This window comes from Diabrotica virgifera, chromosome 9, assembly GCF_917563875.1.
Source record: "Diabrotica virgifera virgifera chromosome 9, PGI_DIABVI_V3a".
NCBI classification, from domain to species: Eukaryota; Metazoa; Arthropoda; class Insecta; order Coleoptera; family Chrysomelidae; genus Diabrotica; species Diabrotica virgifera.
The window spans coordinates 30,576,495-30,597,575 of NC_065451.1; the positions used below are offsets into that span (position 1 = coordinate 30,576,495).

At 31.4% G+C, this 21,081-nt stretch overlaps 1 protein-coding gene across 3 annotated transcripts in view; it reads right to left on the minus strand.

The window, feature by feature from the left end:
* Positions 1-21,081, minus strand: part of LOC114332802 (gastrula zinc finger protein XlCGF57.1-like) — a 62,486-nt gene that overhangs the window by 23,291 nt on the left and 18,114 nt on the right. The window contains exon 2 of one of the 3 annotated variants that reach the window (XM_050662261.1): positions 117-2,481. The exons of the other annotated variants lie outside the window; for them this stretch is intronic. Coding sequence (XP_050518218.1) covers positions 1,109-2,464 — 1,356 coding nt within the window. The 5' untranslated portion in view covers positions 2,465-2,481 and the 3' untranslated portion in view covers positions 117-1,108. Of the gene's footprint in view, positions 1-116; positions 2,482-21,081 lie in introns of those variants that run through there. 3 annotated transcript variants of the gene reach the window in all.

The window sequence follows — 21,081 nt, forward strand, 5'->3', positions numbered from 1 at the left end:
ACACGATGACCCCTCTGGCGCCTAGACTATAGTGTGACAAACTCCAATTCAGTCTAATGTGGGACAAGGCTGAAAAAAAAACCTGAAATCCGGGACTTCTCAATGAAAATCGGAACTTTTTTTTAAATATAGAACTTTAATATCATTATTTTATTAATTATTTATTTAACATTTTTATGTTGACAATGTAAAAAGACAGGTGATGGAGTCAAAAATACATATGGTAAAAGAAGGAAAGGGAGACAAAGGAAAAGATGGATCGATCAGATTAAAGAAATTGGACATGAAAAAGGAAAAAACACGTCAGCAAATGAAAGAGATAGCAAAGGACCGCAAGAAATGGAAGAGGTGTATAGACGAGGAATAAAACCTCCGACGCCCCTGAGGGGCATAAGGAGTTTCGAGAAAGAAGATGTTGATAATGAATTTTTTGATGAGATTCAGCCACAATTGGTTGTAATGGTAATTACATTTTTGTTAGTTTTTGACGTTTCGACTTCCAATCCGGAAATCGTTCTCAAAAAAGGAAATATTAGAGAATCAACTGATGTTGGATTTACATGCAAATATAACTTTAGGTTAATATGAAAATGTAATAATCATTAAAGCCAATTGTGGCTTAATCGCATCAAAAACATAATTGTGAAAAAAGTCCACATAGTTTTTGTACAACTATAATACGAAATACGATATAAAATGCATGCCTTTTGGATATGGTATTAATATTACACTCTAGAAATTGTCGAGTTTTGTCGTTCCACCAATTCATTTTGATTTGAATTCTTAGAAGAATACTGTATTCAAAATTTAAAAATAAAATTTTACCAAAACGTTCAAAATTCGGATGGCCCGGATGCCGTGCCCGGGACGCCGGAACACAATTTCCTAATTCGGGCCATGTCCCGGATTTTTCAGAGTAGTTGGTTACACTAATTATGCACTTATGCACGATCATATTATTATGTGATTTTAAACTTGTTTCGTTGAAAGCTGTTTGGTACAGATTTCACATTTAAATGATTTCTTGTCAGGATGAACTGTCATATGCGATTGTAAAACGTGTTTCGTTGAAAACTGTTTGGTGAAAATTTCACATCAAAATGGTTTTTCACCAGTGCAGTCTCATATGCGATTTCAAAACGCGTTTCGTTGAAAACTGTTTATTGCATACTTCACATTTAAATGGCTTTTCAGCAGTATGCACTCTGATATGCGATTTTAAAAGTAGTTTCTTTGAAAATTGTTTGGTGCAAATTTCACATTCAAATGATTTTTCACCATGATGCACTGTCATATGCGATTGCAAAAGTGGTTTCGTTGAAAACTGTTTTTTGCACATTTCGCATTCAAATGGTTTTTCACCAGTATGCACTCTCATATGCAATTTCAAAACATATTTTCTTGAAAACTGTTTATTGCAAATTTCACATTCAAATGGTTTTTCACCAGTATGAACTCTAATATGCGATTTTAAAAGTACTTTATTTGAAAACTGCTTGGTGCAGATTTCACATTTAAATGATTTTTCACCAGGGTGCACTGTCATATGAGATTTTAAACCGTCTTTCCTTGAAAAATGTTTTTTGCAAATTTCACATTCAAATGGTCTCTTGCCCGTATGCACTCTCATATGCGTATTTAAATTTTGTTTCGTTAAAAACTGTTTGGTGCAGATTTCACATTCAAATGGTTTTTTACCAGTGTGCAGGGTAATATGTGCTATTAAATTACTCTTTCTTGAAAATTGTTTGGTGCAAGTTTTACATTCAAATGGTTTTTCACCAGTATGCACTCTTATATGTGATATTAAATTACCCTTTTTTAAAAACTGTTTGGTACAAATTTCACAAGCAAATGATCTTTCACCAGTATGCACTATCATATGTGATTTTAAAACTTGCTTCGTTGAAAACTGTTTGGTGCAAATTTCACATTTAAATGACTTTTCGCCAGAATGCAGTGTCATATGCGATTGTAAAACGCTTTTGGTTGAAAAGTGTTTGGTGCAAATTTCACATTCAAATGGTTTTTCACCAGTATGCACTCTTAAATGCACTTTTAAAAGTCGTTTCGTTGAAAAATGTTTGGTGCAAATTGCACATTCAAATGTTTTTTCACCAGGATGCACTGTCATATGTGCTTTTAAATTCCGCTTTGATAAATATTGTTTGGCGCATATTTCACATTCAAATAGTTTTTCACCCGTATGCACTGTCATATGTGCTTTTAAATTACCCTTGGTTGAAAAATGTTTGGTGCAAAGTTCACATGCAAAAGGATTTTTCGCAGTGTGTATCCGCATATGTAGTTCTAAACGAGAACTGCTTGAAAATGGTTTCTTGCAAATGATACATATAATACGTTGTCCTCCAGTGTTCACATTGGTAGTTGAAGTTATATACTGCTTCAGATTACTGTCAGTTCTAGCATGATGTGTTAAGAGGTTACTGGCAGCAGTTTTCATGTCATTACAAGAGAAACCTAAAATGATAATTGTTTGTTAAATCAGGATAATGCAATTAAGGGGAAAGGCGCAAAACGTCGCCTGTCAAAATTTTCAATGCGTTTTAAATGTATTCATTTTTTTCGAATCCTGAGAAAATTAATAAATATTTTTGAAAAATTTAAACGCAGAATGAAAGATTGTTCGTTATTGCCGAGGGTCGAAAGTCTCCGAAAACTATGTTTATTTTAATAAGTTACAGGGGTGAAAATAAAAGGTTATAAGACTCACAAGCGCGTATGTGAAGTCAATCAATTTCGATATTTTATTATTAAAATCATCAGATAATATCGATGTTTTTAAAAAGGGAATTGAAAACTGCTTGCAATCTCCAAGACCTGGACCAGACACAATAATTTTATTATGGTGGAAATCATACAGGGTGAGTCATGAGGAACTGTACATACTCCTACCTCGTATAGAGGCCCCTATGGGGAATAACAAATGACCATTAAAAAGTGTCTGCTCCCATTGTTTAATAATATACAGGGCGAGTTTCGTATTTTGACAGAAATTTGTATTCGTCATAATTTTGAACGGTCAGATCGATGTGTCTCTTATTTTGGTCAATCGTTACACTATTAACACCTAATCAACTGATTTATTCGAACTAGAAAAAAATCAGGTCCGGCTTAAAAAAAAAAAAGAATGTGTGTGTACTTTTGTACGCACGTAAGAAGTTATACTTCTATTATATTATGATTTCAACGAAATAAAATACTTTAAACAGTGTATTTTTATTTTATTAAATTAATTTTAATACTTACCACTTTCTAAAAATCCAAAAATTAAAAAAAAGACAACAATTGTCCGCATTTGATCCTGTTACCTCTCGATCTCTAGTCGAATGCTGTACCAATGACGCTACGAAGGCATTGTTGTTACGGTTTCTCGGATATTATGACAAATCACGGTAACAAATAGACGAAGTGAAAAATGTTTTAATAATACGTGAGGAAGACAAATCCTAAGACACAAAAATTATAATAAATATATTTACTAAAAACACTAATATTCTTTTTCCACACCTTTTTTTAACTGATATATACATAACTTAAAAGATTTAGCAACGAATATCATGCTGTCTCTGTTCGCATGCGCGCAGAACAATAAAAATTCACTCTATCACGCCTAGAAAAGTATAACTTCGTTTATTACTTCGTTTAGTTATTATAACTATTAGTTCGTTTGGGTCTTAGAAAAAATGTCATCCTGTATAGGCTTCTTGAAAACTCTATTATGAGTTTTACAAATTAGACAAAAAATAGGCAATTAAAATGGCATACTTATTTTTTTCCCCACACGATTACTTAATTTTTTATTAAAAAATCAAATTTGACTATGAATTAAAAGTTTGGTAAAGTGAACCATAGATTTAAAAAAATTAACTTTTATTACAAAAATTAATTTTTTTAAACAAATATTTAATTTATGTTACCACTTAATCAACTGATTTATTCAAACTAGAAAAAAATCAGGTCCGGCTTTAAAAAATTAGTTCGCTTGGGCCTTAGAAAAAATTTCACCCTGTATACGCTTTTTGAAAACTGTAATATGAATTTTAGGCTATTGATTATATTCAAAATAAGATAACTAAAAGGAACTACAACGTTAACGGGGTTTTATTATTTCATATGGTCAATGGACATCTATATATGAAAAAACCGCGGAGTGCTACTTAAAGGGGTGCGTTTTTGAGAAATGGGTGAATTAGTCCCTGGGCACAGGTTACATTAGGGTGAGTTCTATGCACTTTTGGTACAAACATATCTACATAAAAATTGTTCCTGGTTAAATTTCCTATCTAAATATCACTTTTTAAAGTCAATGATACTTTTTTTACAAAAATATATTCAAAAGAAAAAGCACAAAGAAACCCAAAAGAAAGAAATTTTGTTTTTTGTCCCATAACTTTTGTCCACGAGGATATAGGTATAGACATTGCTTTACAGAAAAACAACCTATATACTTCTTCTTTAAAATGTTGTTTAGTAGAGGTAATTAGGAGTTATATTTTTCGAAATATGATTTTTCGAAGTTCGCCACTCACAGCAATTTTGGGCAATTTTCCTTGTTATTTCGCAAATATTGTTCTGTAACTTTTTTCTACGTAACTTTAGGTATATGCATTGGTACATGTAATAGAAATAGAAATCAATTATCTTTAAAATAGTCTACTGTATAACGTTGTACGACTTTTTTTAAAGAGATTATGGTTTTTCAAGGTTTTATACTTTTAACGATTTTTTATAATACAATATAAAAATAAAATAATATTATTATATAATATATTATATATTATATATATTATATATATATTATATTATTATATATATATTATATTTTCTATAATACCTAATATAAAAAAAATATTTTTTACATTTTTTACGATTATTTTTGAAATTTCTCATTATGACTTTTTTTCTTCTACCTACCTATAGGTATATATTATATCATATAATAAAAAAAGCTTCTTTTGTTTACTTTAAAATGGTGTATTACAAAAAATTTTAGGATTATTTTTGAACAAGATATTATTTTTCAAAATGTAATAAGTACTTGCAACGAGTTTTGATTTTGGGATTATTTTTTAAATTTGTCATTATAATTTTTTTTTCTTGTACATGAACATACTATATATTGCTCAATAAAGAGGGCTTACTTTCTGTTCTTTAAAATGGTGGATCATCAAAATTTTGAATAATGGAAACCGAGTGATAAAGTCCATCACTTCGTTAGCATTAGCTTCAATATCTTCCTCTGACACCTCAGTTATCTTAGAGCTCCCACAATTAGTACCCATGCACATACACCCTTTGAAGAATATTGAACAACTAATTCCTATCTTAACTCCGCCTGTGGTGACAAATGGGTGAATCGAGTAGCTCAGGAGTCACCACTGCCGGTCCTAAGCCCGGATAAAGGAGGAAGGTTGGGCAGTGGGCTGACAACCCACTCCCGGAAAAAACACACTGTTACGAAACCTGAACATTTGCCTCGGAATACAGGACGGAACTTTCGGAAACGACTCAAGCTACGAAACATGGACTATGCATTTGGAAACTGGAATGTGAGGACGCTAAATAGACCAGGAGCTCAAACCGCACTTCTGCAAGAACTAAAAAGATATAAGATCATGATTACTGCTCTTCAAGAGACGAGATGGCTGGGGAAAGGTGTCAGGGACACTAAAACGCACACAATTCTATATAGTGGGAAGGAACAAGGAAGCAAAGAATGTGGAGTCGCATTTGTGGTGGATAATGATTTTAAGTCAAAAATCATCGACTTCCAGGCAGTCAGTGAAAGGATATGTAAGTTGAGAATTCGCACCCACTTCTTCAACCTAACAATGATAAACATTCACTGTCCAACAGAAGATCAAGAGCAACATACAAAGGAAAGCTTTTACCAACAGCTGGAGATAGTATATGATAATGCGCCAAAAAATGACATCAAGATTATAATGGGTGATATGAATGCTAAAATAGGCAAGGAACCGCAGTTCTATGGCACAATAGGAAAACACTCTCAGCACAATGAAACAAGCGAGAATGGGGAGTTTTTGATAAATTTTGCCACCAGTAAAAACATGGTTATAAGTTCCACATGCTTCCCACATAAAGGCATACACAAAATGACATGGATTTCACCAGATGGAACCACAACCAATCAAATTGACCATGTGCTGATAGACAAAAGGGCAGCCAGTAGTATCTCCGATGTGAGAACACGACGAGGAGCATGCTGTGGATCAGACCATCTTTTAGTACAAACCAAATTTAGATGCAGAGTTAACAGCAAAAGAAACGAAAGACAACAAAGAACAAACAAACTGGACCTGGAAAAACTGAAGATTCAGGAATGTAAAGAGAAGTTCGAACAAGAAGTCGCAAATGAGTTAAGGACGCTAGAACTGCACTCCATAGAGGGCAAATGGACTAATATCAAAACAGCAGTACTGACAGCAGCAGCGTCCACCCTGGGAAACAAGAAAAAGGAGAGAAGAGCAGCATGGTTTGATGACGAGTGCAGACAAGCAATCGAGGAAAGAAATGAAGCACACAAAATGTACATAACAAGAAGAACACGGGAAAGACGAACATTATTTGAAGTCGCAAGACGGAAAGCAGACAAGACATGTAGAAATAAAAAGAGAGCCTATGAAAATGGACAAATAGAAAAAATGGAAGAACATTTCAAAAATAACGAAATTAGAGGGGCTTACGAATACCTAAAAAAGATAAAAAGTGGGTATAAACCTCAAACAAGTCTATGTAAAGATGAAAGTGGGCAAATAATCAGTGACCAACAGAAAGTCACAGAAACCTGGAAGCATTATTTTCAGACACTACTTGGAACTCAAGTAGACATGGAAGATGAAATGGGTATGATCTACGTAGAAGAGAATGGAGTAGAAGCTCCAACCATAGAGGAAGTTTTCGAAGCCATTAAGGCCCAGAAAAACAATAAAGCTCCGGGAGTTGATGAAATACCAGCAGAACTATATAAGGTAGGTGGCGACCACCTAGCAAGTCACATCCACGCGCTCATCAGAGACGTATGGCAAGAAGAGAAAATACCCGACGACTGGAAGAAAAGTATAGTATGCCCGATCTATAAAAAAGGAGACAAACTCCAGTGCAAAAACTACCGTGGAATCTCTCTACTATGTACAGCATATAAAGTCCTCACGTATATTATAAACCAGCGGCTCCAACCACTAGCAGAAAATATTATTGGAGAGTATCAGACGGGCTTCCGACGAGGAAGATCGACACTGGATCAAATATTCACAGTAAAACAGATCTTGAGCAAAGCATGGGAACACGATATTGATGTTCACAACGTGTTTGTAGACTTCAAACAGGCATACGACTCAGTCAAAAGGAACAAACTATACTATATATTGGCTGAATTGGCAATACCACACAAGTTAATAAGACTCATTAAAGCCACAATGGATGAAACTCAAGCATGTGTACGAATACAAAACCACCGGACAGACTTTTTTAACATTTCGCAGGGACTAAAACAGGGAGATGGGCTGGCCCCAACATTGTTTAACCTGGCACTGGAGTATGCGGTTAGGCAAATGCAAACTGGACGAGGAAATCTACTGATCAACCGAACGGTTCAACTGGCCGCTTATGCTGATGATATTAATATTATGAGTAGAACATCAACAGGAGCACAGGAAACATATGCAGAGTTAAAAACACAAACAAAAATGCTAGGTCTGGAAATTAACACAGAAAAAACAAAAATAATGACTCAGACGAGAAGAAATATAGTCCCAGAAAACATTATACATGAAGATGACATTGAAACGGTTGAAAAGTTTACATACCTGGGAGTAGAAATATATGCCGACGGATCAGAAGATGGAGAAATAAGGAAGAGAATAACGCAGGCAAACAGAGCTTATTTTGCCCTCTCCCATATATTTCGGTCAAAAAGTGTCCACCGAAATACAAAGATGAGAATCTATAAAACCTTAATTCGACCAATAACATGCTATGGCAGTGAAGTCTGGGTGCTGAAAGAAACATCCAAAAACAAACTCGACACATTCGAAAGGAAAGTACTTAGGAGAATACTAGGACCTGTGAGGGAAAACGGAATCTTCAGAAGTCGATACAACAACGAGCTTTATCAACTTTATAAGGAAACGCCCCTGTCAGACTTCATTAGATTACAAAGATTGCAATGGGCCGGACATGTGATAAGAATGGGAGAGGATAGGCTACCAAAACGAGCACTGAATGCTAGAATGCAAGGAAAGAGACCGGTTGGGAAGCCACGAAAGCGCTGGGAAGACACAGTAAACAGCGACGCACAAGCCCTTTTAGGAGTCCGTGTATGGAGAAGAGCAGCCACAGACAGGCAAGGGTGGAGGCAAAAAATAAAGGAGGCCAAGGCTCAATTTGGGCTGTAGTGCCGTAGAAGAAGAAGAATTCCTATCTTCCTACAACCGCAGTTTTTTGTACATCCTTTGGTACATTTACATGCTATTTTTTTTTTCAAGAAAAGCTTGTGGTGCAGGAGCTTTGACAGTAAATATTGGAATTAATCGATATTTTGAAGTTTGCCCGGCCGAGTCAAGTGGATCCAAAGTATTACCTATAAAAAATAAGATTCAATAATAACACACAATTACATAAAAAAGTTATAATGAGAAATTTAAACAATAATCCTAAAATCAAAAATCGTTGCAAGTAGTTATTACATTTTGAAAAACCATATCTTATTCAAAAGTAATCCTAGAATTTTTTTATAATACACCATTTTGAAGTAAACAGAATAAGCTTTCTTTTTTATTATATAATATACCTAAATGTAGAAAAAAAGGTATAATAGGAAATTTAAAAAATTATCGTAAAAAAATATAAAAACTCGTTAAAAGTATAAAATGTTGAAAAAGATAACCTCTTTAAAAGAAGTCGTACAACCTTATACAGTAGAACATTTTTAAGGTAATTGATTTCTATTCCTCTTACATGTACCATTACATCTGCCTAAAGTTGCGTAAAAAAAGTTACAGAACAATATTTGCGAAATAACAAGGAAAATTGCCCAAAATTGCTGTGAGTTGCGAAATTTGAAAAATGATATTTCGAAAACTGTAAATTCTAATGACCTCTACCAAACACCATTTTAAAGAGAAAATATGTAAGTTTTTTTCCTGTGAAGCAATGTCTATACCTATATCGCCGTGGACAAAAGTTATGGGACAAAAAACAAAATTTCTTTCTTTTGGGTTTCTTTGTGCTTTTTCTTTTGAATATAATTTTGTAAAAAAAAGTATCTTTGATTTTAAAAAGTTATATTTAGATAGGAAATTTAACCAGGAACAATTTTTATGTAGACGTGTTTGTACCAAATGCATAGAACTCACCCTAATGTAACCTGTGCCCAGGGACTAATTCACCCATTTCTCAAAAACGCACCCCTTTAAATGGTAGCACTCCGCGGTTTTTCATATATAGAGATTCATTGACCATATGAAATAATAAAACCCCGTTAACGTTATAGTTCCTTTCTATAGTACATAATCAATAGCCTATTTTACAAATTAGACAAATAGACAATTAAAATGGCATATTTACTTTTTTCCACACGCGATTACTTAATTTTTTTATTAAAAAATCAAATTTGTCAAAATCGCAATTTTACCATAAAAATAAAAAAAAATTAAACAACGTTATTCTTAAAATTAAAAGTTTTACAATTTTTTTTCTATAACATGTCTAGATCTAAATAACACTTCTCTTTGGACTCTATAGTTTAAGATAGACGTGATTAAATAGATAAATTTTAAATTTTTTCACTTAATCTTTGCGATTTAACTTTGCAATTCACGAATCTACAGCTTTTTATTTTTAAAAATTCATAACTTTTACGAGAAGAAGACTGAAAGTCTACAACAGTTTTTATCGTCTTCACAATGGTAAGAGATATGTGCTGTAAAAATTTCAGAAAAAAATATTAAAATGGAACAGAGTTGTAGCGAGTTAAACCGTGATTTCATTTTTTTTTTCATTTTTAGGTTAAAATTCCGACTTTGACAAATTTGATTTTTTAATAAAAAATTAAGTAATCGTGTGGGGAAAAAATAAATATGCCATTTTAATTGCTTATTTGTCTAATTTGTAAAATTCATATTAGAGTTTTCAAAAAGCTTATACAGGGTGAAATTTTTTATAAGACCAAAACGAACTAATTTTTTAAACCGGGGCTGATTTTTTTCTAGTTTGAATAAATCAGTTGATTGGGTGGTAACATAAATTAAATATTTGTTCAGAAAAAATATTTTTTGTAATAAAAGTTAGTTTTTTTAAATATATGGTTCACTTTACCAAACTTTTAATTATTCATAGTCAAATTTGATTTTTTTTATAAAAAAAATAAGTAATCGTGTGGAGAAAAAATAAATATGCCATTTGAATTGCCTATTTGTCTAATTTGTAAACTTCATATTAGAGTTTTCAAAAAGCGTATACAGGGTGAATTTTTTTAAGACCCAAACGAACTAATTTTTTAAAGCCGGACCTGAGTTTTTTCTAGTTTTAATAAATCAGTTGATTAGTGGTAATACAGTGGAACTTGGATATTACGGCCTCGGTAATTACGTCATCTCGGTTGTAACGTCAATTTTTAATAGGTCCGATCAAAAACTATTCAATAACATTATTAAAAACCCGGTTTTAGCGGCTTAAAATAAAGTAACACTCGTCTATAGCGTCATAAAATTTTACAGTAGGTTGTCATATTTTTATTTTATGAAGAATAAAGTGCAATGTGTTCCCGACTTTGCGACATTGATCCTTCCAAGAATGTGAGAAAGTTAAATCATCCCTTCTGTGTACAGTTATCTGACCTTAAAGGTCGGGTCATATTATAATGCACGTTGCGTTTTCGGCACGTAGCGTTTCGTTTCCGAAAAATATTGTTTTTATGGTTTTAAATATGAACCATTCATACTATACGGAGCGTATCGTATCATACACTTCTTTGTTAAATCAGGTTTTTATATTTTTCCGAAACGAAACGATACGTGCCCCGAACGCATAATATGACCCGACCTTAACAGTTCTATGATTTCTCATTTGTCAGTACCGTCCTAACAGTCAAATTTTTCTGTTTCAGATTTTAATTTAGTAATTAGCTTTTTATTTTTTTATTATGACAAGTTGTAGTACTAAAAGGAAGGTTTTGCATATTAAAGATAAAGTGCGTGTTATAAGAACATTTGAAAGTAGTCGAAAAATTACTGATGTTTGTCGGCAATTTGGACTTGTTAATTCGAGTGTCATCTTGGTTCAAACCTAAAAAATAAGGATATAAATTTAAAAGCCTTTAATTAATTCGAGTGTCATCTTGGCTCAATCCTAAAAAACAAGGATATACATTTAAAAACCTTTAAGGACGGAGAAAATGTTAAAAAAATTACGCGGTGATGTAGATTCATTAAAAAATAATATATCTAATGTACCTAATATAGCAATAATGCTATAATAAAATTTTCCCTCGTTAAAATTTCATTTTTCTATACCTCTCTTATAACGTCACTCTGATATAGCGTCAATTTTTTAATGGACCCTTCAATGACGTTATAACCAAGTTCCACTGTAGTGTAACCATTGACCAAAATAAGAGATACATCGACCTGACCGTTCAAAGATTATGACGAATGCAAATTTCTGTCAAAATGCGAAACTCGCCCTGTATATTATTAAACCATGGGAGCAGACACTTTGTAATGTTCATTTGTTATTCCCCATAGGAGTCCCATGACTCACCCTGTATAGTAGTGTTTTCCCGGTTTTATCTAGGTTGGCTAGAGATATTTTGTCTGTCCAAGCGACGTCCGTACCTGTCGAGAGAACTCATTTGTGTAAACAGATGGATGAAGCTTTAGGAACATATATTTGTGAGGTTACAATGTAATTTATCCTATTTGTTGTACATTTTAAGAGATTTTTTTAATAAATGTTAATATATTTTTTATAAGATTATTAATTTAATCCGTTTTATGTCAATATTTCATGGAGTATTGTATCGATATCGTATCGAAATCCATAATACAATAGAGAGATATCGCAAAGGCATTTTTATCGCACGCTAATAGCGGAAAATGCTATTTTGACATGTACGCAAGCGCACAGTGAATGATACGTTAATACCGGATAACGTGTCCCGCTATTTAGGTTGAAATAACGGATGGTAATAACGTTAACGCTAATTTGATATTTGGAATGAAACATAAAAAATACTTTATAGAATAGAAATTTTATACAGAAAAAACTGTGAATCATCTTGTTTCCCGTGTTGAGAAACACGGTGGTACTTTCTGTGGTAGGATATTAGTTATTCAGATGTTTTATATTATTTTTATACTGATTATTTATATTTATTGTTGTTTAATCATTAAAATTAAAATGCAAGTAAACCTACTCAGTATCCAAATTCATTTTTCAATAAAAAACCATTTATAGTATTCCTCAACATTAATTTATAGGTTACATTTAATGCCAAACATCGGTTATCATAATAACGTTAAACCCCGGCCCAGAACATTTGCGATAACTCTCTTGATGCCTATGTTGAAATAGACCGTTATCCTTTATTTACGTCTTGACACGATATTAACATTAGCCTTTGCGATATCTCTCTATTATTTTTATAAGAAATTGCCGATATCGATAAACAACACGATACTTCATTGGCATAACCAATATAATACTAAATACTTGAAAACTATTGATATTGTATCGTATCGTGAAGCTCTAAATAATTGTCTAGGCGCAAATCCTGCGAAAACTAATAAGCATTTTTGAAAAATTTAAACGAAGAATGAAAGATTACGTTCTTACCGAGGGCCGAAAGTCCCTGAAAACTTCTATAATGTTTATTTTAATCAGTTACACGGGTGAAAAACTAAGAGAAAATGTAGTGTGAATTTTAATTTCAAATATCTCATTCAAATGAAACTTTTTAATTATTCTAAGGGACTTTCGGCCCTCGATAATAATTTAGCCTTTCATTCTGCGTTTAAATTTTTAAAACATATTTATTAGTTTTTTCAGGATTCGAAGAAAATGGACACCATGTCCGTGGTGATATTTTCCAAATCGAACATTCGTTATCTTTGTCATACAACGCACTGAGTTGAATGTAATTTAGTGACAATTTTAAATATTTGATATGGCATCGGGAATATTTTGAGTTGTTGAATAAATAATATTGATAGTGTATTTGATAAATAATTGATTTAAGACGTGAACTTACTGAATGGTTAGTGAAAACTGAACTGAATACATGGTTAGTGAAAAAATTATCATATTAATTAACTGAATATAGACCAATCAAGTTAGTAAAAAATAAGCCGTTTTTCGACATAATTGAAAAGACGAGGTTTCACAGTTGAAATGTGTAGTATGAGATATTACAAAAGGGCTACCATCTTGGGATTCATCAATTTTTTAGTGGAACATTTTTTAAATAAACAATCAAAACGTCAAACTTAGTTTTGTGCTCATAAATTAAAAACTTGTTTATTTAGAGATTTGACGTTCACAGGTAACTTTTTTAGAATAAAAAGATACATCGAATGAGATACGCTAAATGAAAATCGGTTAATAAACAAAAAAGTTATTGCAAAACAGAAGACAAAATCATTGTTTTATAATATTGTTAATAACAATTTTATTGTTTATTAGAATATGTTTTAATATAACTAAAATTGAGGGCATTATGGTGTTTGAATGGTGTGCAAAAAATGTTTAATAGTTTTCGCAAAATTGAATTTGTTTATAAATCTTTTTGAAAAACGAGCTAATTTCTGAGGCTGGTCCAGTTAATATAGCTGAATGTATCTCAATAATCCGGAGCTCATTTCCTTCGTTAAGATGTATACTAACAGCCTATGAAAAAAAAAAGTAAAAAAAAATACATATACGTACACAAAATTAATTGTTAATAAATAGCAGTTTTTAAGCTTATAAACAATTACAATAATTTAGTAGAAATTAGATCAAATTAAATGGCAATAAAAAATACGGAAAGCTGGTTAAAATACACAACTTCTAAAAAAAATTTTAGGTCGTACGACCCTTGGGGTCTGAGATAGCCCCTTTTTTTGGAAAAATCACCGTTACGTTAATTAACAACACTAAGATCTGAAATTAACCAATATTTTATAAGAAAAGTCAAAGTTTTTAACAAAGTTTTTAGCAAGAAAAAATGTTAAAAATTGTTTAAACAGTAGTGTTATAAACAAAAAGTATTTTGCGTTCCGACTAAAGTAAAAAATAGCGGGAGGAGTGGACTGACTGAATAGTGGGCGCGGTTGGTGACCGGCAGCAACTCCTAAAATGACGTTATACCGACCACAAAAATCAACTTTAAAGTGAATAACAAATTTTCGTCATTCCTTATGTTTTCGAGGTCTCCGAATCCGAATATGGAGTTTATTTTTTTCTAGAATTAGTGGAACATGTTCAAAAATCAAATTTTATGCCAAAATGCGATAAATCAAATTTGATGATTTTTCAATTTTAACTCACTGTATTTTTGGTCGCTGTAAATATTTCCTTTTGAAAATTTTACTGTGCTATCTTTGAAGCATTTAGATAACAATGAGATTTGTCCAAAATGATTAAACACATTAAAAGAAAAGTTGTTAATTTTTAAACATTTTGTCGTCAGATTTCGTTAGTTTCATGCTTACTTAAAAAAGTTGAGTGACAAACTTTTAAGTTTATAATTTTAACTAACACAGAAATAAAATATAATTCATGAAGTTTTCCAAAAAAATTTAATTTAAATATGCAATATGAAAAATGTTATGTGACTTTATAGACGAGCGGCACACTGGCACACCCCAAAAAAGCTTATTTCTCGAGATACTGATACTAAGTTTGGTAATACTTTATATTTTTGATGGTGCTGAAAACGAAAATAAGGTTGTTTTGAAAAAATGCCCCTTTTTTTGAAAAAATCACTGTTACGTTAATTAACAACACTAAGATCTGAAATTAACCAATATTTTATAAGAAAAGTCAAAGTTTTTAACAAGAAAAAAATGTTAAAAATTGTTAAAACGGTAGTGTTATAAACAAAAAGTATTTTGCGTTGCGACTAAAGTAAAAAAAATAATGGGCGTAGCCGAAGGAGAATAAATTCGCGGACTATCATTCGCTAGCGCTAGACCGTTGCAGCCCATTTTTAACATTGACAGTATACCGGATTTGAAGCTTAATATTATATTTATATATTTTGGTAGAAACTTGCATTTTATGAATATTATTATCTTGCACATTTATGTAGTAAAATTATATTCTAAATAAATAAATTTAAAAAATGACAATAAAAAGGCCACTTAAAAAAGGTTTATACATCCCATTAGCTGCTTTGTTTTGGATAATTTTGCAATGAAAATAAGATAAACATTATTATTTTAATGTGATACCATAGATAAAAAAAAATAGTAAACTTGGTACAGTAGAACCCGATTGTTAGGTATAGGCTATTTTTATTCTCTATTTTGAATCCGTGTGTAGTCCAGGCTGTATCGTCGGCCCCGTTAGGTAAATTATTCCGATTCTTATTTTTTGCACAAACTTACTCAAAAGAAAGTTCCTTATAACAAATCCAAAGGATACCAAGAGCTACCGCGGCCGGAAAATTGTTTGAACAATTTTTTCATTAGTTTTCTGTTAACTTATAAAAGTTGGGTGACAAACTGTTTAGTTTATAATTTTAATCAACGCAGCATTAAAACATAGGTCCTGAAGAAGTTTTCTGGAAAATTTCAAGTCAAAATATGCAACAGAAAAAAAGTTACGCGACCTTATAGACAAGTGGTACTCCCAAAAAAAAAACGCTCATTTCTCGAGATATCAACCACACTGTGGTGAATGGCTAATTTTGGTCTTACTTTATGTTTTTGATGGTGCTGAAAACGAAAGTGGGTTTTATTTTGAATTTTAGATAAGGAAACATTGTCAAAATCGAAATTTTACCCTAAAAATAAAAAAAAATGAAATCACGTTTTTTTTAAAATTAAAAGTTACACCACCTTTTTTCTATAAAACATTTTGTTCTCTGTACTCTAGATTTTAACAAAAAATTAATTGAACAGCTAAATTTCAAATTTTGTCACTCAACTTTTGTGATTAAACTTTGCAATTCAAGAATCTGCACCTTTTACTTCAAACAATTTATAACTTTCTTTATAGCAAGACAGAAATATTGAAGCAGGTCCCATTGTCTTCAGAATGGTGAGAAATATATAATATAAAAATTTTAGAAAAAAATATTACAATGGAACTGAGTTGTAGCAAGTTAAACGCAAAAAAGTGATTTTTATTTTTAGGGTAAAGTTGCGATTTTGATAATGTTCCCCGACGTAAAATTCAAAGCAACCCTAATTTTCGTTTTCAGCACCATCAAAAATATAAAGTACCTATTACCAAAATTAGTATCAGTATCTCGAGAAATAAGCTTTTTTTGGGGTGTGCCAGTGTGCCGCTCGTCTATAAAGTCACATAACATTTTTCCTATTGCATATTTTAAATTAAATTTTTTTGGATAACTTCTTCATGAATTATATTTTATTTCTGTGTTAGTTAAAATTATAAACTAAAAAGTTTGTCATTCAACTTTTTTAAGTAAGCATGAAACTAACGAAATCTGACGACAAAATGTTTAAAAACTAACAACTTCTCTTTTAATGTGTTTAATCATTTTGGACAAATCTCATTGTTATCTAAATGCTTCAAGGATAACACAGTAAAATTTTCAAAAGGAAATATTTACAGCGACCAAAAATACAGTGAGTTAAAATTGAAAAATCATCAAAATTGATTTATCGCATTTTGGCATAAAATTTGATTTTTGAACATGTTCCACTAATTCTATAAAAAAATAAACTCCATATTCGGATTCGGAGATCTCGAAAACATAAGGAATGACGAAAATTTGTTATTCACTTTAAAGTTGATTTTTGTGGTCGGTATAACGTAATTTTAAGAGTTGCTGCCGGTCGCCAACCGCGCCCACTATTCAGTCAGTCGACTACGCCCGCTATTTTTTACTTTAGTCGGAACGCAAAATACTTTTTGTTTATAACACTACTGTTTAAACAATTTTTAACATTTTTTCTTGCTAAAAACTTTGTTAAAAACTTTGACTTTTCTTATAAAATATTGGTTAATTTCAGATCTTAGTGTTGTTAATTAACGTAACAGTGATTTTTTCAAAAAAAAAGGGGCTATCTCAGACCCCAAGGGTCGTACGACCTAAAATTTTTTTTTACAAGTTGTGTATTTTAACCAGCTTTCCGTATTTTTTATTGCCATTTAATTTGATCTAATTTCTACGAAATTATTGTAATTGTTTATAAGCTTAAAAACTGCTATTTATTAACAAATAATTTTGTGTACGTATATGTAATTTTTTTTTACTTTTTTTTCATACGCTGTTAGTATACATCTTAACGAAGGAAATGAGCCCCGGAATATTGAGATACATTCAGCCATATTAACTGGACCAGCCTCAGAAATTAGCTCGTTTTTCAAACAAGTTTAGAAACAAATTCAATTTTGTGAAAACTATTTAACAGATCTAGACCATTTTTTGCACACCATTCAAACACCATAATGCCCTCAATTTTAGTTATATTAAAACATATTCTAATAAACAATAAAATTGTTATTAAAAATATTTAAAAACAGTGATTTTGTCTTCCGTTTTGCAATAACTTTTTTGTTTATTAACCGATTTTCATTTAGCGTATCTCATTCGATGTATCTTTTTTTTCTGAAAAAGTTATCTGTGGACGTAAAATTTCTAAATAAACAAGTTTTTAAGTTATGAGCAAAAAACTAAGTTTGACGTTTTGATTGTTTATTTAAAAAATGTTCCACTAAAAAATTGATGAATCCCAAGATGGTAGTCTTTTTGTAATATCTCATACTACACATTTCAACTGTCAAACCTCGTCTTTTCCGTTATGTTTAGTAAAAACCTAACTTGATTGGCCTAATAGTAAAATTCTAATCTCTGAGATTGGATAAAAGCAAAGTCTTCCGAACAGTCGAAGTGAGAAAGATTTTAACGCTAGCCTAGAGATTTAGAAAAATAATCCATAGTCGAAAAAAGATGGAGGAAATGATGAAAAAGATGAGTGAAAAATTAGATTGTATGGATAATAGAGGCATAAGATTAGAACAAAAACTAAATGAAGTGCAAAATGATTTACAGCTCATGAAAAGGGAAATCGCAGAATTAAAAGTTGAAAATATAGCATTAAAATCAGAAAATAAAGTACACGAAAAAAGAATAGAAGATCTAGAAAGAGAGGTAAGAAAGAAAAATATTATACAAACTGGAACATGAAGTAAAACCACTTCTATGTAAAAGGTATATTTACTAAAAATTTTTATAATCCCAATGGATTCAATAAAATGAGTTCATCAGAACGTTTTCAAACCTATCGGTCCATCATCAGTGAATTTGAATACTTGCAAAATAGCCCCAGAACCAAACAATGGTTGTGATTATATACACAACCATTATATACACAACCCCACAACCATTGTTTGGTTCTGGGGCTATTTTGCAAGTATTCAAATTCACTGTTGATGGACCGATAGGTTTGAAAACGTTCTGATGAACTCATTTTATTGAATCCATTGGGATTATAAAAATTTTTAGTAAATATACCTTTTACATAGAAGTGGTTTTTACTTCATGTTCCAGTTTGTTTAACTATAAGGTATACAGCCAATCCAGGAAACTACCCCTTTTTAGTTTAAAAATATTATAGTATACGGTATAACAGAGAAAGAAGGTGAACAAGAAAATGATATGATAAAAAGTATACAAAATATGGCAATTAAAATCCAAGTTCCACTAAATGAACACACATACATAATAGACATAAAACGCGTTGGTATACAAAGAGATCCCCTAAGACAGTTACCGAGACCTATACGACTGGAACTTAAAAGCGGTTCCAAAAGAACAGAAATATTGAACCAATCGAAAATACTAAAAGGAACAGACATTTACCTAAGTGAAGATTATTCCAAGGAGATACAAGACCAGATAGTCCATTCTTTCACGGTTTTTGCTCTAAATTTTAAAGAACCGCTTGGATTGACATGAAATTTGGCGTACATATAGCTTACATGTCAAAGAAAAAAAGTGATATTGTGCCGATGTGTGCTTTTGCCCTGGGGGTGACTTTCACCCCCTCTTGGTGGTGAAAAAATATATGTCCAAACTAAGTCTGGAAATGGGTAAACTGACTAATTTTAAGTAACTTTTGTTCTATAGAGCTTTTTCGCCAAGTCAACAGTTTTCGAGTTATTTGCAAGTGAATATGTTCATTTTTCAACAAAATAACCACTTTTTTAGATGGTTTTTCGCAAATAACTCAAAAAGTAAGTACTTGTCGAAAAAAACGTTCTTAACAAAAATATAGCCTATAAAAAAGTTTAAAAAATGGTGTACGCGTTAGGTCTCTGGATCTCGTAGAACCAGAGTTATAGCCAATGAAAAATAGATTCATATTCACCAAATTTCAAATAGAATATTTCGACGTGAAATATCCAAATAATTAAGCACTTTTTGGGGAAAACCTATTATAACTTTTTTAAAGTGTTTAAAAAAAGCTTTATTTCTGTTTTTACAAAAAGTTTCTAACATTAAATTTAAGCTAGTTACGCTTAAAATAAAGTTGGTCCCTTTTGTTTTTGCAAAAAAAAATCGGGAGGATCACCCCCTAATTAGCAACTTAAATTAAATTAATCGTTACCGCTCCACAAATTATTTTACTTATGTTGTTTTTATATGATCTGTAAGTTTGATCGATTCAAAGTGCTTATTTTTGAAAAAATTTGGTTTTAGAATAAAATTTTTAAAAATTTAAATTTTGAAAAATATGCTTTTTTTTCAAAATAACTTAAAAATTGTTAGAGATACCAAAAATCTCGAAAAACAAAAAAAGTGAGATTTGCTTTTCTGAATATCATGTATTTTTTTGTTTTTCTGTTAGACAAAAATTGATTAAGATTTGGTGTTTCTAAATTTGCATACATTCGTGATCAGCGACTCGTTCAACCCCTTTTAACTACAGCCCTTTCAATAATAAGGACTTTGAACCGATGAAACTTACAGATCATATAAACAATATATACACGAGTCAAGAAACTTGTGAAGTCGTAACGATTAAGTTCATTTAAGATACTAATTAGGGGGTGATTTTCTCGATTTTTTTACCAAAACCAAAAGGGACTAAACTTAATTTTGGGCGTAACTTGTTTAATTTTGATGCTAGAAATTTTTTTTATAAAACAAAAATGAAGATTTTTTTAAACACTTTAAATAAGTTATAATGAGTTTTCCCCGAAATGTGCTTCATTTTTGGTTATTTCACGTTAAAGTATTCCATTTGGAACTTGACGAATATGAACCTATTTTTCATTAGCTATAACTCTGCTTCTACTAGGTGTAGAGACGTGATATATACACCATTTTTTTTAAATTCTTTACTGGCTATATTTTTGCTAAGAATGTTTTTTCGACAAAATACTTACTATTTGAGTTATTTGCGAAGAACCGTCTAAAAGTGTGGTTATTTTGTTGAAAAAATGAACATATTCACTGGCAAATAACTCGAAAAGTATTGACTTCGTGAAAAAACTCTATAGAATAAAAGTTACTTAAAATTAGCCAGTTTAACCATTTCCTGACTTTTTTTGGACGAATATTTTTTCACCCCCAAGAGGGGATGAAAACCACCCCCAGGGCAAAAGCACATATCGGCACAATATCACTTTTTTTCTTTGACTTGTTGGCTATGTGTATGCCAAATTTCATGTCAATCCCAGCGGTTCTTTAAAATTTAGAGGTTTTGCAATATTTTACCGTTAAAGAATGGACTAAGAGAAAGATACTGAAACAACACTTAAAGGAAGCAAGAGAAAGGGGTCAGAGGGCATCGCTAAATGATAATAAGCTAAAAATAAACGACAAAACATATACTGTGGAAAGCTTAGGATACAAGA